The sequence below is a fragment of the Mercenaria mercenaria genome, chromosome 1, assembly GCF_021730395.1.
Source record: "Mercenaria mercenaria strain notata chromosome 1, MADL_Memer_1, whole genome shotgun sequence".
In the NCBI taxonomy this organism is placed as follows: Eukaryota; Metazoa; Mollusca; class Bivalvia; order Venerida; family Veneridae; genus Mercenaria; species Mercenaria mercenaria.
Genome location: NC_069361.1, coordinates 66679506 through 66704799, shown reverse-complemented (window position 1 = coordinate 66704799; position 25294 = coordinate 66679506). Strand labels below are relative to the sequence as shown.

Below are 25294 nucleotides of genomic sequence, written 5' to 3'. Positions count from 1 at the left end.
TACAGTAAGCATATCCCATTCAAAATAAATTCTTTAGTCAGGATCAAAGTATCATACATTTATTATGTACTCTTTAATTAAACATTTGTTTTCTGTTAAATTGATTTTGACTAATGAAATTATTTGCTTCTTATTAACATCCTTAACTTTTTGCCGGATATATCTTTTTGCCATTCCTCACCACAAACCCTTTCGGCGGGGGATACCAATTCATCGAATTTGCTTGTTGGTTTACATTTCGTTTATTTCAGGGAGATTACTTTAAATTCAAGTGCACCAAGATTCACATCTGTTGTCAGTATGGAGGAGTGTATCAGTCTGAGAAGTTTTGTTTATGCTGCCAATGTTTACTGTACAAGTATGTGCTTGACCAAAGATAAGTCTATATTTGTTGCAGTTAAAACCAGTGGCATATCTGAATCTCCTTACTGGCTACTCTATCATGACAAGAACACTAATAAAACAACCAAATATTTTGTGAAAGATCAGATTGACCGTATTTGCTGTACTAATACTGGTGATGTTGTTGCTAGTAGTCAAAAGCAATATTACGAACAAAATGGTTTTGTTAGTTCATTAATTTATATTTCAACTATAAGTGTAATGAGAATCATTGATGGTTCACCTGTGGTAATTACAACACTACAAGGTATGGAATATGAGGACTGTGAAGCTGTGTCATGTGATGATGAAGATCAGATTTATACACTGTGGAGTGATGGAACAATAAACATATACAATATCAATCTGGAACTTGTAGGAAAGTGCACAGAATCAGATTATTCAGGTTATTCTCTCAATTCTGTTATAAGCCCAAAAGGACATGTATTTACCTCTACTATTTCAGAACTGCGTTATGACAATTTCCGAAGTAATTTTAGCGTTGAAAGTAAGGTGATAAACTTAGGGGACATGTGTGTAGCCAGTGAGTACCCTTACACTGTATTTGTGAAAGCGGAGAAATCAAACAAACTTGTCCAGTATAACACAAAATGTCAGAGAATATCAGAGATTCCTTTACCAACTGATATTTTTTATATGTCTATATCTGACATGGCGTTTGATGAAACAAGCTCAAGACTGATAATTTATGACTATCACTCTGCCAGAATATACAATGTGTATCTAAAATAAACGGCAACAATCTGTACAAAATGACAATACACTGTTACGGCTATCAACATAATCTTGCTAGGGGTAAGCTTTCAGTAAAACAGTAACAGCATCTGTTTTATTATCTTTTAAGTAACAATAAAATTCAGTGCACAAACTTCAGGAGAGGAATAGTATTGATTTGCAAAACCAGTTAAATCTTTGTTTTATATTTTATGGTGTTGTTCCAGACTGTCAGATAAAATGATTAAACTTACCACATACAAAAAGAAAATACACATTTTATGATTTTACCATATAAAATTCAATTCATAAGGACAGTTTTATAAGATTTTCATTTTTTGTGACTGTTTGGCTGTTGCTGTTGAACACCTTTGACAGGGCCACTTTTTTCAGGAATTTCCAAAACATATGAATGTTTTGATGCAAATACAATTGTAAGCACCTTAACAAAAGTTTAAAGATATTGAACAGACTGTTCAAATGTTATGGAAATGATAAAAAGTATTTTTTGCAAAAGATAAGAAATGAAACTTCATATATATGTTAGTTACCTTTTGCCTGTCCTGGTTGTCAAGATCTAATAACAGATTATTATGTTTATAAAGATAACTGTTTATGCATATTATTTCAATAGCCAGGCTTTCAACTTGAACAGTGTAACAGTTACAAATCACACGACCAAGGTGCACATGTGATATCACAGTCATTTCCTAGATATTACTTCATATTTGAGCAGGAACATAGATTCCAGTTTTTAATGTAGAAAGAAGATACAACAAAATTAATAACACACATTTTCTAAAGGAATTTTCTAGTTTACAAATGTTCAAAGTAATATGCTTTTTTACGGTGGTTCTTCCCTGAACAGCTTTAACTTCAACTTTTTTCATTCTTGGAACTGATACAATACAATCTTAACAAATGTCAGTGATATATCATTAAGAATTTTATTCATAATTTCAGACAGTATGCCCCATTATATGGCAGTGCTGTTTTATAAAACAGCATATATACAGACAAAGTTTTCACTTCTTGCCACCTTGCATATTTCCACCATTAGTTTTTCATTACTATACACATTCTAGTAAAAATGCCATATTTTATAATGATATTGGGAGGCGCCAAAACTTGCCTAAATCCTATATGCTCATTTAAAGATTTATCAAACAGGGAGTGGTGTGTGTGTGTGTGGGGGGGGGGGGGGGGGGGGGGGGGGAGAGAGGGTGGTCTAGTGGATAAGGTGTCGGCCGCTCAGTCCAGGGATCGTGGGTTCAAGTTCCACTGGGGTTACGACATGACTTCTCATATGACACCAGTACTGGTTTTCCAGGAAGCGGACTCGAGAGTGGTTCCAATAACCTTGAAGCTTTCATAACAGTCGAGCTAAACAAATTAGTATAAACTAAACAAATCCTCTCTATTTGGCACTTTTGTTTGAAATGCTGAAATTTAAATATTGTATAATACAGATAATTACCAAGCTTTTATGTAAGTAAGAGTGTTTTATGTAAAAAAATATATTTTCTCACCAGGAAGCAAAATTAATAATAAATCTAGTGCTCTAAAACTAAACAAAGGACAGATTACAAATTCAAATGCTTCAGTTTTAGTCTCTCTTTAATAAAGTCTCAGTTTTATACTTATATAAGCACTTATTAGCAAAGTTAATAAAATATCACAGTATCAAAACACACGCCAACATGCAAAATTATCAATGTCAGATTTAACATTTGAGTAACTTGATTTTTTTTTAATTAATTTTATTTGTTACATAGAATTCCTTAAATTAAAACAGGAATGTTTTACTCAATAAATCTTATCCTGGTGAAAAATATTTGTCTATTTAGAAGCATTGTATAGTTTAAACTCTTGAACACAGAAGATAGATTGGGCAATTTCTCCTCAAATAAAAATTGTTATCCAGTTTTTCATGGAAAATAAATGAAGAGTTTCAAAAAATACGGAACATTTACTTCCAAAAAGATCTGACATTAGGAAAGTCAGTATTGAGAATACTTTAAGCACCTGTATTGGAGCAGCTGCATCTGTATTAAAGTCTAATTGAATTAACATGATTCGGGTTATTAATAAGTCTTTTGCAAACACATACACTACTTGCATCCAAACCGCATAAGTCTAAAAAAAACCCACAAAATTGGCAGTTCAGTGTTTGCTTCTTGTCTGATGCTATGTCAGAATCAACATGTGTTCAACCAAAGAGATCTGAGATGAGTTTATCAGCTTGCATTTTGTGGATATGTCCAATTCCTACAGCCGGTAACACTAGTACATCCCTTCCAACATAATGCAACTGAAATAAAAACAACAGATAAGCTCTTTATTTTACTCGAATATCAACATTGCATAATTGTTATTTTTTTCAACTGACATAGTGTTTAAGACTTAAAAGAAGAAAGTATGCATGCCACATGCTATTGTCATTTTCAGTAACGTGAAACAATTGATTATAAATTGGATATATGTGAGACTATGTGTATATATATCACGTTTCGTATATTTTGTTTTGGATACTATGTGCTATTTAGGTGTTTAGTTTCAATGAAGTAAATCATGCTGTCAGTAATGATGTTATATGAATAAGCAATCAAAACATTACTTTTGTATAGTTAAATGTATATTTTGCCTTATTTTAAAAATAAATAGTATTTTTATTTGTTCAGTCAACAATTAGTTATTCAAAGATATACAGTATGCATTTCAAATTTATTATTTTATGAAAATGGGATACTTGGCTCAGAAAGTAATCAATGACTGGTTATTTTTTATCAACTTATGTAAATAGTTAAATCTATTAGAAGGCTGGTATGCCTTGCATATATTGCCAATTGCTAAATAACAATTATTAAATGCTAAAAGTCAATTACTTAATGCTAAAAGTCAATACTTTATGCTAAATTTTACATACCAAATGCTATAGTTTTAATTACTATTCCTTTTAATCTTTTACCAATATATTTACATGTATGTATATGTATGTATGTGTTCTTTATGTTTTTGTAAAGCACTTTTGAACGTACATATTTTGTATGAAAAGAGTGCTATATGAGTGTGGTATAATAATAATACTACTAGTGTATGCATAAACCTAATGCTACATGCCTAATGTTAATGACAAATAGTTTATACTTATTGCCAAATGAGAAATGCTAATCATTAAATTCTTCAGTTTTTTATCAGTTGCTGTTCGCATCTCCTAAACTAATGAATGTAACTTTTAATTATTTAAAAACATACACTGTTCTACCAGTCCAATTTATACCACAAATTTGTCATGCTAAATGCCAATAACCTAAATAAATGCTAAATGCTGTGAAAAATGCTCTATGCTATATGCTTAATGCTTAATGCCAAAATGCTTAATGTCAAATAGCTTATACTTACTGCCAAATGATAACTGCTAGTCATACAATTCTCATGAGTTAATGACCTGCATCTCTTAAACTAATAAATAACTTTTAATTATTTCAAAACCTAGTGTTCTACCAGTTTTAACTGAAGCAATAACATGTTGAACATTTGGCCTCTTTACTCTACTTTAAAATATTCAAAAGTAAAACTTCTAATAGAAACAAAGTTATGTAACAAAAGCCAACAACTTTTAAAGGATGCACTGGTATATTTAGTTCTTTGTTTATTGTTATTTATGGTTTCAAACTTCAAATTCAACAATAATATTAATATCCTTTTTAAGGCTGATATTTACATCAAGCATTTGGCTTTAAGAATTAATAATTTGTGAAATAGCATGGATCGTTGGCTTTCCATATGTCTACTTACTGTCTAATATGTTAACTTGTATTTAGAGTACTATGCCAAGTAGAAGCTTTAAACAACTAAAGTTTATTGTAAATATATCAGGAAACAACTTTACATTGGTATAATTGTTGATTGTAAATGGACATGAAAACAGCTCTAAACAACTAAAGTTTATTGTATATATATCAGGAAACAGCTTCACATATGTGTTGTTGATTGTAAATGGACATGAAAACAGCTTTAAACAAATAAAGCTTATTGTATATATATCAGGAAACAGCTTCAAATATGTATTGTTGATTGTAAATGGACATGAAAACAGCTTTAAACTACTAAAGTTTATTTAAATATATCAGGAAACATCTTTAAATTGGTATTGTTGATTGTAATTGTATGTGGAAACAGCTTTAAATAGCTAAACTTTATTGTATTGTATCTGGAAACAGCTTTAAACACCTAAAGTTTATTATAAATGTATAATGAAACAGCTTTGAATAGCTTAAGTTTATTTTGAATTGTGTAGAAAAAGCTTTAAATAGCTAAAGCTATTGCAAATAAATGTGGACACTGCTGTTAACATCTTAAGTTTACAGTTTTAAAGTGTATTGTTTTTGTATGTGGATGTAAATAAAATACAAAGCAATTCTAGTATTGTTTCTTTCAACTTGTCTGTCCGTCCATCACACTTTTCGTCTGGAGGATAATTTAAAAAGTAAAAGTAAAGGTACCAAGTTGTAACTTTATACATTCATAGAGCTCACTAGGAGGGAGTACAGTGGCAAGGAACCATAAGCCTAGGTGGCCCTGTTTTTGAATGATCTCCCTTTTTCTGAAACCTTGTTCGGGGCATAACTCGAATACTATGTAAGATATTGACTTCATACTTATATATTGATAGATGTCAGTGAGAGGGAATGGAGTGACAATGAACCATAACTCTAGGTGGTCCCATTTTTTAATTATCTCCCTTTTTTGAAAAACCTTGTAAGGGACATTACTTGAACACTATGTAAAGGTATTGACTTTCAACTTTACATATTCATAGAGACAAATGAGAGGAGTCCAATATTAAAGAAAATGAAATACAAGATTTAATTTTTTACCTTGACCTTGGGTTTTGTATGTTACTTCTACGAGTTGCAAATTCCAGATGAGTTTCATAAAATATCATTCAGTTAAAACTTTACAAGATGTATGTATAATAATCAGCAAATCGTAAACTGTTTACTGTATCTTACATCCGACTAGATTTTCAAATCTTGGAGAAACAAAAGGTAAATATTTGATTTTAGTTTTATAAAAATCCTTTTAGTGGTTAAGGTTTCGATGGAGGCCTTGAGAAACAAAAATCAAACAACACCAAATCATAGAAAGAAAGAGTTGTTTGACATGAAAATTGAACAGCATGTAAAACATGTATATTACTTTACGAAACAAGTGTCAGTATACTGATATAAACATTGAATTTCGGAAAAGGGCTGCCTAAAGGGGCTCCACTTCCGGACAGTTAAACGCCTTTAAAAACTCACCATTTTCAAAGAACAGTTACACATGTTCGTTTTGATGCATTTGCAATAGCGTGCGAGTGGTGAAATTTCGCATAACAAGTTGGAACACAGTTTTCAGCAACTGTTTATCTTTATTTCTTTACAAATGACATTCATTTTCAAAGGGAGACAACTGTTCCCGATTATTTTAAGTACAAATGACATTCATTTTCAAAGGGAAACAACTTTTTCCGATTATTTTAAGTAATCTTTGAGAAAAAGTTGTCTCCCTTTGAAAAAGAATGCCATTTGTAAAGAAAAAAAGATAAACAATTGCTGAAAACTATGTTCCACCTTGTTACGTGCAATTTCACCACTCGCACGCTATTGCAAATGCATCAAAACAAACATGTGTAACAGTTCTTTGAAAATGATGACTTCTGTATTTGTGGATTTGGATAAGTCTTATACTATATTGCATGTGACCATGATGGTAAGCAAGTGTTCAAAGTTTCAAAGCCATGTATCAAACAGTTTAGACAAAACATTGATTGGTATGCGAAATGCGAAATTTAACTAACTTATATGCCAAAAAAGGGCTATAACTGAGCAAAAGTCCTTTTGCTAGTTATGAAGTCTTGCCTACAAATATAGACTATAATGGTAAACAAGTGGTCAAAGTTTCAAAGCCATATGACGAACCGGTTAGGCAACATATGGACTGGTATGAAACATTTAACTGATTTCCATGTCAAAAAGGGTCACAATTCAGCCAAAATAGTTGACATAGTTATGTACTCTTGCCTACAGATGTAGATCATGACGATAAACAAGTGTTCAAAGTTTCAAAGCCACATGTCAAAAAATTTTGACAAAATGTTGACTTCTACGAAAACTGAACCAACTTCCAAGCCCCAAAAGGGCCATAATTCAGCTAAAATAGTTGGCAGAGCCATTTACTCTTGACTATAGATGGAAATCATGATGATAAACAAGCGTATAAATTTCCAAACTCAAATATCAAATACTTTTGACAAATCGTAGACTTGTACGAAAAGTGTATCAATTTCAAATTTCAAAAAAGGGCCATAATTCAGCCAAAATAGTTGACAGAGTTATGTACACTTGCCTTATAATAAACAAGTGTTCAAAGTTTCAAAGCCATATGTCAAACAGTTTACACAAAATATGGACTGTTACGAACATATTAACCAAGATTTGTAAGTTAAAAGGGGCCATATAATTCAGCCGTACGTAATCCTTGACTGAGTTATGTGCTCTTGCCTAAAACTGGATATGGTGATGGTTTACACAAGTGTTGGAAGTTTCAAAACTTTACCTCAAACGGTGACGCCGATGCCGGTGTAATGAAGTATTTCGACTCCCATAGAATAACGAGCCCCGGTCATTATTCTATAGAAAATGTGACTCCTTTCCTGTAAAACATTGATTCCCCTTATAAAAAACGGACTCCCTTTGAAAACTCTATAGAATAACGACACCCGGTCATTATTCTATTGAAAAACTGACCTCTCCAAGTAAAATACTGACTCCCTAAAGATGACTCCCTTCGAATCTCATAGAATAACGACCCCGGTTATTATTCTATAGAAAAAGTGACTCCTTCCATGTAAAATACTCACTGCCGAAATTACTACATTCGAACTCTCATACAATATCGATTCCCGGACATTATTCTATTTAAAAAAGTTACTCTTTCCGTGTAAAACACCGGCTCCTAAAAAGACTTTCGACGATAATATCTATTAAAAAGTGATCCCCACCAAACCTAAAGGACAATTTTACTAGATCTACAACTCTAATACCCTCCATTGCCAATAGTTAACATTTTGATTGTACTACTACTACTGGTGCCGCTACTTCTATTGCTATTACTACATGTACTTCTTCTTCTTCTACTACTACTACTACTACTACTTCTACAACTGCTACTACTGCTACTACTATACCTGCTTCCACTAATACATCTTGTACATCTTGTACATCTACCTCTTCTTCTCCTGCTGCTGTTGTTGCTGTCACTTATTCCTCTGCTGCTGCTGCTACTTCAACTGCCACTACCACTGCCACTGCTACTACTACTACTACTACTACTACTACTACTTTCTATTGTTGCCGCTACCGTACTTTACTGCCACTGCTAAGTATTGCAACTTCTATTAATACTAAGTTCTATGCTAGCAGTTTCTTGTGCAGTTTTCTTCTGAAGAATTACTTCATACCGAAGTTTGCAGGGATTATTGACACTGGTGTGTTTTGTGAACGTATTGTGAATTGTTATTTTCCTGAAAAAAAATGTGTACACCAAGATACAGCGTCTAGAAATAGAATCCCCTTTCCCGTTGCGGAATGCTCTGATTTCTGTGTCAAGTGATGGTATCTGGGGCTAATGGTCAAACGGAAGGACGGACGGACGGAGTTATCGCTAAATTTGACCAAATGACCGGGGATTGTTTTTTTATGGGAGTCAATATTCTTCGTGAGGTTCAGTTTACTTCACGTGGGGGAGTCATAGTACTATGATCTGGAGGTCATAATATTATGACCGGGGGGTCACGTTTTCTATAGAATAATGACCGGGGGTCATTATTCTATGGGGGTCGAAATACTTCATTACACCGGCGCCGTGGTGAGTTGGATGGCTCTACTTTAGCCTGGTTCCCGGCGTGTACTGATATTACTGTGTAGCACTTAAGGGGCAGGTAATCCAGACTAATCTCTATCTTATTCTTCGAATCATCGAGCTAGAAAATCAAACAAGCTTCATCCTTGAAGTTTGAAATGTTACAAATTTTTTTTATTAGAATCTGGAAATTCTATGATGTCAAACTTACGGTTATTCATTCTGTTTGATCAGTTCTGACGGATATGACCTAAACAACCACCTCGGTAGCCTACTGGTAGAGTGCCCGCTTCCAGTGCGTGAATTCGTAGGGTCGATTCCTGGCCTTGCCATACCAAAGACGTTAAAATGGTACTAGTAGTTTCCCCGCTTGGTGCTCAGCATTAACAAGCTAGTACTAGGACTGGTCAGCCCGTTGTCAGCGTGACTAGGTGGGGTATCATGGCACGTGCATACGGCGTGATATTCTAGTTAGGCAGCAGTATAAAGTTGGGCATTGTGATAACAGCTCCATGTAGACACCGTCGTTCATATGACTAAAATTGTTGAAAAAGACGCTAACCCTGAACACAAACAAACAAAGACATATTGAAACTTACCCTTTTTACATGTGATCAAATAAGTGACGTTTTCTAACACACAAGACCACTGGCACCAGACCAGAAAGAAAATGCCTCTGTATATGTTATATCCTACCCCTAAGTATCATATAAGAACCATGGTCGTGAACGGGAAAATATACTAACCCATTTCAATCGCGTATTTCATACCTAAAAGACGCAGTTCAGTAAAAGTGTACTATTGATATTAAACAAGCGATAATTTATCTTCAGTCGTGCACCTGTCACATTGTCTCAATATTTCATATTGCAGAGATGCTCCACGTATTTTATGCTTTAGTCAACGTTACAGAAAAAACTTGCGTGAACTCCCCTAATGAACATCCGGTCTAGAGGTCACGGCAGTGTGCACATGTTAAGCGAAATGTAAACAAACAAAAACAGAATGCAATGTATTCACAGTTTTACGATAAGACTCGAAATGATGAATGAAATTCATCTTGTATATGATTTTGAATTTGAAATCATACATTGGTATACATCTATTCTGTTTATTTAATTCATTTTGCACATTTATGCTGCTTATAAATATTTAAGCGTACACGTGTAGTTAAATGACGACGGACATACATTTTCACATTAGCCAATCAGAGTGTGTCTGTATTCTAGACCGGAACTTCACCAGGGAAGTTCAAGCAAGTTTTTTGTGTACCGTTTAAAAAACTATAAACTACACCTTGTTTTTCTAAGATAAGAAGTATTGAAGAAATGTGATAGGTACACAACGGAAGATAAACTACCACTTGTTTAATATCAATAGTACACATTTACTGAACTGCGTCTTTTAGGTATGAAATACGCGATTGAAATGGGTTAGTATATTTTCCCGTTCACGACCATGGTTCTTATATGATACCCTAGAGGCATTTTCTTTCTGATCTGGCGCCAGTGCGCAAGACAGATCTTCTTAACTTCATACTTTTTTTTATAAATACTGCCACTTTTAAAGGTTTGAGATACATTTATACTAGTACTTGTACGAGAGCAGCGTGATCTAATGCATTTTTAATCTCACCATAGTTCAATGTCACTAAGATTCACTTGCATTTATTATGCTTAAATAAATTTTATTTAAGCCATTCACGGCTACTGTGATGTTCAAATAGCTCTAATAAACTGCAGTTTTACAATATTTGGCAATGACAGGTTGAATTTGCATACAGATGTAGTACTTTTACTGATGCTGACAAGGGCGGGTCTTGTGATTACAGTTCAGATGCATTTTTATATGCTTAGTCAAGAATGTGCGTTTGGTAACTGTAATTTTCAATATAATGTCACAATGTAATAACTTCATCATTAAATGTCATCACTTCAGGTAAGACTGAATACAATTTGGGACAAAACAATCTCATTCTGACATGAATAATGGTAGGAAACATCTCGCATTATTGCTTTCTAACTGCATAATTTAGTCAACAAGACATCCGTCTTAATAATCTTCTTTTTTCAAATTTATATCAGAAGAATTTGGTGAGAGCTATACTTTTAGCATTTGGATATTTGCTCAATTTTCTGTGCAGCTCAGCAGCTGGAAATGGACAAAGACTCTGGAACGGAATCAAATCTTATAAATAAAAACAAAGTCAGTTAATTCATATTAGGAAAATCTACAGCTGTATTTGTATACCCTCACATGGCATTTTTCTTTTGTAAGATCTTAGATACATCTACTTATTTATTATTCTGTTAAAAAATCGGCTTGTATTTCACAATTAAATATGAACAGGCAGAAAATATTCCAAATTGTACCTTTTAAATTCCGTATTGTACCTTCCGTATTGTATGCATGACCTGACACAGTTCTGTAAACTGTATAACGCACATAAAAATTTCACTAAGTTCCATTTTAATATCAATAAACATTGAAGATTTCGTCCAATAACAAAACAACAAACAAATAGGTAGTGGTATATAATAAAACTGTCATTATAACAGTAGCTAGATCTGGGATTTTGTATTCGGCTCTCGTGGATTTTGTAAGGTCGGAGTGTGAGTGAGGTCTGGCAAAACTCCACTCGAGCCGAATACAGCATCCCAAATCGAGCTACTGTTATAATAACCCTATTTTACTTATTAATTTCCAACCAAGATCTTTGCAAAATTCACATCTTTTCAGAGAGATCACTGACACTGTAGGCTGCGTTTGCTTTGTAGTTAAGTACATAATGGAACTTAATACTAAACATGGGTCTCTTTCAAAGTATTAAATAACAATAAACTAAAAATATAAGCTTATAATGTCTAAAATTAAATATCTTAATTAAAGCCTCTAATGTACCTACTCATCAGAACGAAATTTGTGATGCACTGTCTGCTGATTTAAAGAAATAGTCCCAGACGTGGATCCAGATCCATGACCCGTTCAAAACCTCCTATGGAAAATCTTCCGAGCTGGACAGCTCATTCTTTCAGGAACGGAACTGCAAATAACTCCAGGTCAATATATAACACAGCTATAAGTGTTTTTGAAAACTTCCGGTCTGCTTATGGGCTAATTGTGCATGTCAACATTACTCCTGGTTTTGAAGCATTGTTAGTTTTTTCTTGCTTCTCCGTAACTGCCTCGTCTAGGGAAGGGTCTGTCGCGAAAAAGATTTCCCTGTGTTGTATGAAACTTCCACCCCGTGAGAAACTAGTTTAGTTCATTACAAATGAACCTGGTTTAGCGCAGGTGACCTCTAGATGGGATCCCGAACATTTTGAGCATACGATGGGAATTTTCAGTTTTGCCAAGTACAATTGCCTCTGTTAAAGTCTCAACCTGCATTTTGTGTGACACTGTGAGTTGGCTATAGTTGCATGCAGCGCCACCACAAGTCATTATTAATTTGTGATTAAGGGGCTCGGGAAATCGCTTGACAAAGGCGAAACTATTCATCATACGTTCTCCACGCGAAGCCACCCTGCTGTAAAGTAAATTCTCTAATGTTGAACAAGTAGTGCAACATTTCATACGCTTTGTCTGCATGTGTAACTAAGTAAATAGATGTATAAATTATGCATGCGTTCGTCCATTTCTCTATATTCGTATATTTTTTTCTTTACATACTTTGTTTGCTGACTCTATTGGTCCTTCAGAATTTAGTCGAAAAAAGCTACTCGAACAAAATTCTGATAATTCTACTGCTCCGTTGAGTAGCAGTGCTACGTTTTCCGTATTTTTTTGTTTTAAAGAAGCAGAGACATGGGCAGCTAGGTCGTCGTCTGCTAAGCTAACCATAGACCACAAAGAATTATTCGAATGTAAATTAAGTGGCCCGTTACATTGAGTATCTGAAGATTGAGGGTCAGTTGAATTTGCGCCACAACACAGAGTACAAGTTCCATTTGAATTTCTATTTCATGTAGGACGATAAATTTGCGATTTTCTGATTTTCTAAGAATTTGTTCAAAATCAAATTAATTGCCTTCATCGGCTTTTGTTTGCAGTAGCCTTTCATCCATAGTGTCCTTGAGTTCAGCCGCTGACATTTTCTGGCCCCTGGTGGCTCTATCGTCCTCGTTGTGACCTTGTTCGTGCTGCCCGTCCTAAGCGTTCCTTCTCAAATCACGCCGAATCTTTGGCATATTTTGCTGTTCTTGTTCGACAGCTCTCTCTTCATGTCTAACCTGTATATGTGCTTGGCTCCTGCGCCCGTGAAGCATTTTTCCCGTTTTATTTTTTTCTACACAAAACCATGTAGCAATACAAAGTGAGCAAACAGAACGGGTTTTGCAGTATTTATAGTGAACTATTTGAGAATGCAGATTAGCTTGAACCCGCATATGGGAAAATTAGATCCATCGATTTTCGCACGAGTGAAATATTTTATACAGCGCAAAAAAGGAGATCTGTATTTTATCCAATCGTATATCGGTAAATAATCACGTGAAATCACCCAGTCCCATATGCTACACTACTTGTTGCTTTCCAATATACCTGCGGCCTCCAGGCCGATAACAAGCACAGAAAACAATTTAAACATATATAAAATATATTTATGTCCTTGTTTCCGCAAATGTTACTGAAGTATCACTATGTATCGAAAAATCAACAGCAAATATTGAATCGAATAAAGGGTATTTATTATCAAAATACTAGAAAAGCAAAACTAACTACAAATCAGTAGGCCTAACAGGTTTCTATATCCGGGCGACCAGAAACCGCCGTCCAGCGCCCAGTATGAAACGAAAGACATCTATGGTGGAATATCAAATTACATAAAACCAATAATGTACATTGTATAACCAGATGTTTACATTACTAATGAATAAATAACCCATCTATTTCGAGTATTATGTATCGTAGTATGCTGCAAGAATATTACCGTTTAAAACTTTTGGTAGAATTAACCTAACTGGTCATACAATCACAATTTATTTATTTTGTTAACACTTTTCAAACTGAAAGTAAAAGAACAATTGACATAAATTGAAGTTATGCAAATATTCAAAATACATGTATGCTATTTCTGCACCTCAGTATTTATATTGCCTTGAAAGTTACGTTAAGTGCATGAACGAAAACCTTAAACCACACGTTAGTCCACAGGACCGAGACAGCCCCTTAGTTACTGTAGTAATTGCATGCGTGTCAGTTGTGATATTTCTTGCTTTAATCAGAGTACTTTCTATTTTTAGCGACAGTATAACATTAAAAATTACCATAAGCCCAAAATGCAAAAATCCAAATGCTGCTTAATATTTTTGCAAGGTTTCATATATATACTGTTTAGAGGTAAGTGTAACAGAAGTTTGAAAAAAATTGCATGAGCAGTAACTCTAATTCCTGAGTAAGGTCACACGCAAAATTCTAAGTTCATACCTGATTATCATTTCCAAAATGTTTCAACTTTCTATGTCATACACTTCTATACGTTTTGAAGAATGAAGTCAAAGGAAACAAATATATTATGGGATGAAATCACTTGCAAAATCCTATTTGTGCAAGATCATAATTATGATGTTTTAAATTCTGCAATGTCTCTACGATTGGTCAGACACTAACAATATCGTGAACGCTCTAAATTCTTCGAGGCTGTGACACGCTAACGGTATCATAATGTTATTCCTATAATATCATGTTATCAACGAAAACTTTCATCACACACGGACTTTTTCTAATTGACATAATTTTTCAACGGTTCTTGGAATTTACATGCATAGAATGGCAATTTTACGCTAATAAACTTTGTCACTCTTGTTACACGAGTATGCTGATGTTGCTTTATGAGTGACCATTTGATGTCTGAAAGCACCACCGTCTCTGGTCTTGAACATATATTTGCACAATTCACATACCTTTAAACTTTACATCTTTTCACTTTTCGTGGGAATATTTAATTCTACGAGCAAAGTCCATCCAATGTGTGATGCACATCTACGAAATATTACCTGAGCTGAAAGTTTTTTGATGATATTCTGCTCTCTCACATAGCATTTGGTTACACGTACTTTCTAAATTAAAACCCTCATTTAATTTTACTTTGTTTAGAATAGTAATTATCTCAGGTAAATCCTTCTCACAAGCTTGCGTAACATTATCGATCAAGCTCTTAAACAACTGTTATAATGGTTTATAGTCTTAGAATATATCATCAAAATTTATTGCTATTATTAGTTCACATACGTCAGAACATTTTTGACAAACATGTCGTCCCGTAAACTTTGTATATTAAGTCTCGGGTTTCATTGAGTCAAAGATGCTAGGAAATATGCATTTGCACTTCTGCAAAAAATATTTTACTTATTAAGTTAAAAACGCAGAATTTTGTTATCTACGGAGAACTAGGAAGAGTACTATTAATACATCAAATACTACTTCATATAATCAAATTTTGGTTTAAAACACAATGTATTACTGAACACGTGAGAAATATTTACGCTTTGATGCTACATAATATAATACTGAGCGGTAAACGAATAAAGACTGTAAAAACAGTTTAATATCATAAGAAAGAGTGTTTCGTTTAATCAAGATGTAGAGAACGCATGTTTACCTTCAACTCACTGCAGTCAAAGGATGATTTTTTATGCAATTCTGGCAGGAATCATTGGCTGTTTTCGATTCATCAACCCTGGGGTAGAGCAAGAGTTATTGTGCGCATGCGCACTTAAATTTCGAATCGAACGCATCGAGTGACTGGATGTAAACATCAAACGTGGCGCTGAAAGACGTGTTTTTATGTCGTAAAGTTCCATGCAAGACAGCACTTTTGTTTTAAACAGATGAATAAAGTTTTAACAAATAAATACCACGCGCTTTTTCCACCGGCTGCCATTTTCTTTGAGTTGTTTTCACGACATAGAATTTATCATGCACCGCTTACTCGATTTACTCCGGGTTTTCCCGAGATCAAACGCTTGACCTTTGACATCGACGCTAGCATCAAACATTGGCGTTCGATTGGCTGTCGAGTCTCACTAGAGTCGCTCGAGTGGTCGAATCGAAAACAGCCATTGAAAACTTACAGGAGCTTCAACGTGTAAACTTTAATCAGATGTTAAATCTAAAGATAATCCAGACAAAACAAAAGCCTTGAGTTAAAAATACCATTACAAAACATAGGAATAATTAAGATAAACGTTTTGACCAAGTTTCATGAAGATAGAGTCATAGATAACGCCTCTATGTTGTTGACAAGCTTTCCCCTTGACTTGACCAGTTGACCTAGTTTCTAACTTGGCCTAAAGTTCACCAGATTAACATTCTACATACAAGACTGTATCAAATCAAAGCATAAATGAAACCTGTACATTTATGACTAAAAAGGTCGAAAAAGTAACTTTCGACAATTTCAGGGGCAGTAACTCTAAAACACATAATGGAATCTAGCCGCTTTTCGAAAGCAACCAAGATCTTACTGTGACTAAAGGTATGTGTAATTGTGGTTTAAATCGATTGTAAAATGTCACTCAGTCGTGCTAACAAGGTAAAAATTAACATATTGTGGCTCTGTCAGGGGTTATTGAGGGGCCGTAACTGTGGAAACTATGAGCGGATCTGACAGATTCATCATGAAATTCAAGATCTATTGTTATCAAAGATATTTTGCAAGTTTATATAGAATCAAACCATAAATAATGTTTCCATATGGCCCTCTTTGTAGCCATAACTCTAGAACCTATAATTGGATCTGCCCATTTTTCAAAGGGAACTGAAATATTATGCCAATACGAGTTGTATGCAAGTTTGGTTAAATCCCAATCATAAATAACACGATTTTTTGCGGACAATACCAAAATAACCGATTTCTGGCGCTTTTATGAACCCTTACTCTAGAACCCATTAAGGAATATAGCTAGTTCAGAAAAGGAACCGAGATCTTAAGGTGATACAACTTGTGTGCAAGTTTGGTTAAAGCCAAATCAGAAATGAAACCATTTTTGTGCAGACAAGACCAAAAAAGCCATATTTTGCCGTTTCAGGGACCATAACTCCAGATCCTTTAGTTGAATAAGACTGGTTCTCGAAAGGAATCGGAATATTTTGCTAATACAAGTTGTGTGCAAGTTTTGTTAAAATCAAGTCATAAATAAAACCGCTTTTGTGCAGACATGACCAAAATAGCCAATTTCTGGGGCCTTCAGGGATCCTAGCTCTAGAACCCATTATGGAATATGGCTTGTTCAAAACGGAACCAAGATACCTTGAGGATACAATTTGTGTGCAAGTTTGGTTAAAATCAAATCACAAATGAATCTACTATAATGCAGACAAGCAAGATATCCAATATGTGCCCTTTTAGGGGCTGTATCTCAGGAACCAATGGTAAGATATGGCTGGTTTGAAAAAAGAACAAAGCCTTATAGTAATGCAATTTGTGTGAAAGTTTGGTTAAAATCAAATCATAGATAAAAACACTATCGTGTAGACAAAAAATTGTGGATAGACGAACGAGGAAAGATGGAGCTCACCTTAAGTTTTCGGCCTAGGTGAGCTTATAAGCACAGGGAATTTACTAGGAATAAGGTGAGTGTATTCCTGGGGTAAAGGTATTGCTTGTCCGTTCTGACTGGTCAGTCATGTAAAACAACACAAGTGTTTTTTTGTTGTTTTTTTTTCAAAATTTAAAATTGACTTTTTTACTAGACTGACAGTATTTCATTATATATTTTGACAAACTTCACTACATTTTATGTTTATTGAAAAAATGTTTATGAAACGAATAACTCCCGCCATAACAACGATGTAAACAGGCTATCATCTTATTCACACAAAATTACTAAAATAAATTGTCACTATTCATATGTTTTCCGTCCGATATTTTGGTGGAAGATAGTTCTTGAAGAAAATGTGATTAGACATACATACTGCATGTTTCGACTATAGAAAGCCAGACAAGTCATAATGTTACAATAATGGTATCTAAAGTATATAAGAGCTAAACATGACTATGGTATTGGATTTGACAATAAGACTGTAAAATAGGAAAGCAAAAAAAGTGTCACACGAAATATTCATCATGATTAAAGCTAAATCATGACTTTTTGTCGGGAATTTTCACGGGTGATGTTAATAGTCACAAATCTGATGTAAATAATGTAAAACGACGTTTTCGTGCAACAATGAAATTTGAATATTTTTTTTAAGTTTTAGCCTCTTTTATTTTTTACAGATGGTTTCTTTTTTGTCTGAGCCTTTGCACCAACAATGATCATTTTTATCTCTGTAATGTCATAGAATGATCAAAATTAATAGACTTTACTACTGTTTCTTATGTTTGTTTGTTTTGTTTTTTTAGGTTTAACGCCGTTTTTCAACAGTATTTCAGTTATGACATGGTACCAAAATTTATAGAGTTGTTGCATTAGGTTAAATGAATTGACGGACGGGTTGATAGCCCGTCGATTGGAATGTAGATTATAGCATACAAAAGGCATTAACCATATAAGTCACATCATACATACGTGTGCAGTGTATAACACAAAAAGGGATATAATAAACCCTTGAACACAAATAAGCTAAATGCAAAATTGACGAACATAAATTAAACAACGAAGATATTAATTAACGGATACGTATCAAACAAATAAGATATTAATCAACAAACACAATTAAACAGTAAAAATATGTTTTTTAACGAACACAAATTCTTAAAGACCAGCAATACTTAAATATAAACCATGTTCACGTTATTACGTCCATGCATGATATTTAGTGCCATGTACGCGCTTTCAAATTTTTGACCTATTCTCTACTGAATAGCATGTTTAAAATGAAATGTCACATTGAAAAATTTACACACATACTGAGTCTGTGTTGGTCTTCATTATTGCCCAGATTGAAGTACTGCGATTTTCGTTTCTGGCATGCGTGACGACCTACCATTTGGCATAAATGCATGCGCGAAGAAACAATTCTAACACATTTTATTTAAATTTTACTATGAAAGATATATTGGAATCGGAATGATTTATAACAAAATAGTGTTTGAACACTATTTTTTACTCGGACAGTAAAGATAGACTACCCGTAATAGGCCTCAATTTCACCAAAAGCGTATATACAACTTGAAAATGTCAAACGATAAAAATACGGTGAATATTGACAAGTTATAAAGTGATAGAAGTTCTCAAAAAATTCCTTTAGATTACCTCCCCTTATAATTTTTTTCATGAGTTATCTCCCCTGAAAACTAGAAAAAAATCTCCTTTTCCCTCGGGGAATTTTCGATTTCTTTTTGGTATTTTTATCAGAATCATATAATGCAGCTTTCTGTCGCAAAATTTTCTCGAAACTCAAGTTCAGATTCTCATAATCAAAGAAATTATATATTCTCCAAAGGCATCAATGTTAACTTTAATACCGATTATCTCCCCCAAAAATGATAAAATTTGAAAAATCTCTCGGTGAAACGTTTTTGATTTTGAATGTCTTTAAATTAAGTGACCAAATTTCATTTAAATATTATCATTCTGTTACAAGATATGTAATATGGCAATTATATATTACATCATGATATCCTTAAAAATACTGTTAAAAGACTATTTTGCTGTAAATTATTTCTTAATTAAACAATAAAGGTATCAATAAACGAACACAAATTAATAAATAAATAAAAATATCTTTATTGTTTAATGTGTGTTCGTTAATTTTGCATGTTTAATATTTATGTTCTAAATTTCACAATAGGAATAATAACACGCCTGCCAATCAATACAGCCTTAAAATAAAGTACTGTGATTTTTTCGGGTTTCTTTATGAAATATGATCTATTGCGGTGCCATATTAAGTAAAAGATAGGTTTTTCCTCATGTTAAAATAGAAATAACTAATACGCAAATGACAATTTCAGCTCTTAAGTTATAAAGGAATGAAAGATAAATGTAATGCTAGTTTCGGATACATGGGCACAATGGTGAGTATAACATTTTAAATACTTCCAAATAAAAAAAGCATTTACACACAATTACTGATTTATATTTATACGCAGCTGAAGCTCTGTAAGCTTTTCATAAAACGTGACATCTGTTTTTTGTGAAATTATATACTTTAAAAGACATTTATCGTACTAATGTTATGGATATTAATAACCTTTTAAATTAAAGGAAATAGATCTATCACAGTGCAGCGATGTGAAGCAAAAAAAAAAAAAAAAAAAAATAATGATAATAATTCTTCACCAGAAAGTCAACTTTCTGACCTACTTATAGTATAACAGGTAACATTACAGGTAACCATTAGCAGCCACAATTGATCTAATAACGGATTTATTAAGCGTCATGTTATTACTGGTAGTAAGAGATTTTCAAATGTTTGCGTCACTTGTTTCTACAACTTGCCATTTGAACAAAGGGGTCCGGCGTATTGGTGGATTGTGTTTATATGTGGATGGCAAGAGTAGCCATAGTAGTATGGTGTTGTTTCATCCACGTTTAAACACAGTGCACCCATGTTCCGGACCCCTTTGCACACGACATATTATCAGTCAATTCATTAAAGGTAGATCAATCTAGCCATTTTAATAACCCCCATCGAAGCGGAACTTTAAAATTTTAAAAGGACAAATTAGCTTCTTTATTATTGCAACAAAATTTTCAGAAATGTGTATAATCGAGTTAAACACCATTTGTCGTGACAGCATGCAAAAATATGCGCTCACTAATGAACTAATTATAAGAAGAACAAAAAATAAAAAGTGCAACATTTTAAGCAAAACACTTGTGTTCTGCTGCGATGTTGTCGTAGAATGGTAAGCTTACCAATTTTGGTACCGCTAAGGTACTTTGGCTTGTTTGGTACTTTTCTTTATTTTTTTCCACAAACACAATGTGCAAAGAAAACAAACATTTGTAAAAATACTGAAAACAAAATCTCAGATTGATGTTAAATATTTTTACCAGTTTACTTACTGTCTTAGCTACCAAAAGCTTCAATCAGATAACGCAGTTTTAGAGAATACATTTCTATCATACATACATATAGCATTATAATCAGGAATTAAATGAGATCGTAGTAGGAATGATAAAATATTTAATCCGCCGCCACAAGTGGTGTGTGTGTGTGTGTGTGTGTGTGGGTGGGGGGGGGGGGGGGGGGGGGGAGCGGGTTATAGAAATGGTCTCCGTCCGTCCTTCCGTCCTTCTGCCCGTAACACTTTCGATTTAACTTGGGTCAAATGATCACCTCATGAAGAAAATGTGCAGAACCCATGAGTCAGCTAAGCCAGCTCAAAGTCAAGGTCACAACTTAGGGTCAAATGTTTTAGCCTTCCATTTGTGTCCGCTCTGTATCTCCTAAACCCCTTGAAGGATTTTCATCAAACTTGGATTGAACGAACACCTCATCAAGGCAATGTGCAAAACTTACAAGTCAGCCATGCCGGCTCAAGGTCAAGGTCACAGTTGAGAGTCAAAGGTTTGAGCCTTCCATTTTGTGTCCGCTCTGTATCTCCTTATCCCCTTGAAGGATCATATGAAACTTGGTTCAAATGATCACCTATCCAAGACGATGTGCAGAACCCCTGAGTCAGTCATGCCGGCTCATGGTCAAGGTCATAGTTCATGGTCAAATGTTTAGCCTTCCATTTCGTGTCCGCTCTATATCTCCTAACCCTCTTGAAGGATTTTTTTAAAACTTGGGTCAAATCATTATCTCATCAAGACGATTAGCAAAACTTACAAGTCAGCCATGTGGGCTCAAGGTCAAGGTCACAACTAAGGGTCAAAGGTTTGAGCCTCTCATTTTGTGTCCACTTGCTATCTCCTAAACCTCCTGAAGGATTTTCATCAAACTGGGTCAAATGATCACCTTATCAAGAACTCATGAGTCAGCCATGTCAACTCAAGGTCAAGGTCACAACTCAAGATCAAAGGTTTGAGCTCTGTATCTCCTAAACCCCTTGAAGAATTTGCATGAAACTTAGGTCAAATGATCACCTCATCAAGACGTTGTGCAGAATTTATCAGTCAGCCATGACAGTTCAATGTCAAGGTCGCAGCTAAAGGTCAAAGGTTTACCCTTTCACTAGCCATAAAAGTAACTGGGGATTTAGCTGTCTTTCAGGCTGCCTTGTATTTAATGGTATAATAGTTTACAGAAAACTATGGGCCACAGATACACCAATTGAAAGTTTCATTCCAATAATGCATTTTATCTGAAGTCGTTGAAAAGCATGTAAATTTACTACAGTAGGATTTCAAATAACAAAATACAGACCTTTGAATTCATACTGTAGTTATAATTATCAATTTCAGATTAATATCTTTAGTTGTTTAAAATTAAATTAACATGAAATAAAAGAGCTTTTCTGCTCACTCATCTTAACTTTGTTCAGGGTGGAGGATAGTCCGGCCCACAGCGTCAATCCATGCAATCGTCTGTCGTTCTGTGGCAACATTTTTTTAAAACATCTTTTTCCCGAAACTACTCCGAATTATACCAAACTTGGTCAGTAGCATCCTAGCATAGACCTCTGTCAAATTTATCAAAATGGTTTGCTTTGGCTCCTTTTATAAGCCGCATAATCTAAAATTTAGAGAAAAAAAAAAAGAAAAAAAAGTTAAAGATACTTCCTCTCATGAACCGCTTGATGGATCTTCATCTGACTTGGTCCTGTAAGGTTCTTTCCAAAAATTGTTCAAGCTCTGGGCACTTGGCTCCTTTTGAGGACTGCTAGAGCTAAATAGAAATACCTTTAAATGACTTCTTCTCATGGATCTTTATCAAGCTTAAACATTAGCATCAGAATCAGGTTCTCTCAAACTTTTTCTAACAGTTCGGTCCCCTTTTTGGGTGCTGTGGCTGAAAAGTTAAATACTTTTAAATGGCTTACTTTCGTTTTGCGTACACACACACACACACACACACACGCGCGCACACACAAACGCACGTACGCACACACACTTTTGTAATTTGAATAATGTTCTCATTCAAATGTGTGCAACCGCCTCGATAGCCTATCGGTAGAGCGTCCGCTTCGAGTCTGGGAGGTCGTGGGTTCGATACCCGGCCACGTCGTACCAATGACGTGAAAAATGGTACCGGTAGCTCCCTTGCTTGGAGCTCAGCTTTAAATGGAAACTGGCCTCTTCTCTCATTCCCTCGTGGCGATGGATTCCATCAGGAATGAGGTGTCGAAAGTGATTAATAAAGTTGTAGAACTTCCTTTGACCTAAAACAGATTATGTATAAACTAAATGTGTGCAAATATACCTGTATAAGCTTTGGTTTCTCACATGACAATAGTATTATGTGTCCAACTGCAACTTTGGTACATCTATCAAAAATAAAATTTGCAATGCATGTTTCAAAAAGTTCTTTCTACTTAGATTCCAACGAAATACCTCTCAACTATATAATCACCATTATCGCATAGTGCGGCAATTTTCCTTTGATCTTTGCAGCATGTTATACATAGTAACACACATTATTACTACAAAACTGTGCTGATATCTTACAAAACTGTTGCGATATATATCAACACGGAAATCTCTATGGAGTTTCATAAGAAAAAAAGTGTTCCGATATATATCAGCACAGTAAAACTGTTCCGATATATATCGGAACACTTTTTCTCTATTGAGGTCCTATCAAGGGAGTATAATTTTTTCCTTTCAAAGAAAAGATGATTTTAGCTCCAATTTACAGTTCACAGAGAAAGAATTGTCACAAACACCTACATTTATAAAGTAAAAGAATAAATAAACTAGAATATTTCAAAAACTTGATAGTTATTGCCAAATTCAGAAATACATGAAATAATATGAAATTCTGAGATTTCTCAAATGTTTCTTTTTCTTTGATTTTTTTTTACAAACAAAACAACAAGTTTTACAATATGTCTGGCCAATGAAATGCAAAGATTTAAAACCAATGCAGAAATTTGTTGGGTACTTTTATCTGGGGAACACATTTTCTAAAACAGAAGTTTTAGTGTTTCAGTCAGCGAGGCGCAGAAAGGGAATCAAAATAGTAAAAATAATAATAAACAAATTTAAATGAAAATAATATATAAATTTTAATGATAAACTATGCGATAAAACAGTTATAATATGTAATGCTCGTGTGTTACCAGGATATATCAGAGCTAGGGGTACATCTCGTTATTTTTCTCTTCACATATCTGTTTCGGCCTACCGGCCTCGACGATATGTGCAGAGAAAAATACCCTCGATGTACCCCTAGCTCTGATATATCCTGGTAACACACTCTCACACATACTATAACTATTACATAGTGTTTCTGATTTCTTTTTCGAATATTAAATATTAAAGGGAATTCCTATAGTTTCTGTGCGTATCTTTCTGCGCATCCGACACTGTCTTGAGAAAATTGAAGTGAAGTCAGCATTTGTTGAAACATATGACACACAAACTTAAATATGAAGAATCTTGACTAAAATAACATTTTTTAATAAGTTTTATCAGTAATCAAATGTTGATACTGGTTTATGCTGAAGTAACATTTACGGACATTCTCACTTTTTGACCAATATGCTAATACATTTTCTTGTCTAATTACCTTATATTATAGACTGAAATATGGAGAGAAATATATTTGGTATTGGTTTCAGAGTGAAAACAATTCACTGATAGAAAAAAATATTATAAAATGGGTAAATTTAGCCAATACATGAATTTAAAAGAAAACTTGATGTTATGCATGAAAGATCAAACTTAAATAGCTTTCACTTATGAACACCATATCTTACATTTTTGCTCGTAGCTATGTCATTCGTGAAAAATACTGCATATGATGTCCAATCGTGACAAATATTTCAATCTTACACTGAAACAAACAAATATATTCCATACAGTAGGGTTTTTTTTCTAAATTATTTTCTAAATATTTTGACAAGATAAAACATATTTGTTACACTGGAACCGGAAACGTCAATATTTTTCTATACACTGACGCCTGAATTTCATATCGGGTGCGTGTTCTTGCAGTATTTTTTTCTATTTAGTTCAGTACTGTGTCCTATTCAGGCTATTGAACAAATTTATGATATTAACATTATATTTATACGTGTAGATGTGTATGTAATAAAAAGGTTATTATCTTTGCACCGGGAAATATGCACTCGTTCAATATTTCCGCTGAGAACTCGTGCATATTTCCCGATACAAAGCCAAAAACCTATAAATATTACAAACTTCTGTTAACCGTTCATATTTTCATATAATACGGCTTGCATAATCCTCAATTAATTGATTGCAATTTG

The 25294-nt window shown here is 34.1% G+C and overlaps 2 protein-coding genes across 3 annotated transcripts in view; one reads left to right on the top strand and one right to left on the bottom strand.

The window, feature by feature from the left end:
- Positions 1-5541, top strand: part of LOC123535957 (uncharacterized) — a 34183-nt gene extending 28642 nt beyond the window's left edge. For both annotated transcript variants that reach the window (XM_053549849.1, XM_053549844.1), the window contains exon 8: positions 252-5541. In XM_053549849.1, the coding sequence (XP_053405824.1) occupies positions 252-1134 (883 nt within the window). In that variant the 3' untranslated portion in view covers positions 1135-5541. The remainder of the gene's footprint in view (positions 1-251) is intronic.
- LOC128559024 (2-oxoadipate dehydrogenase complex component E1-like) overlaps positions 3326-25294 on the bottom strand; it is an 82318-nt gene continuing 60349 nt past the window's right edge. The window contains exon 13 of the mRNA XM_053549880.1: positions 3326-3427. Coding sequence (XP_053405855.1) covers positions 3326-3427 — 102 coding nt within the window. The remainder of the gene's footprint in view (positions 3428-25294) is intronic.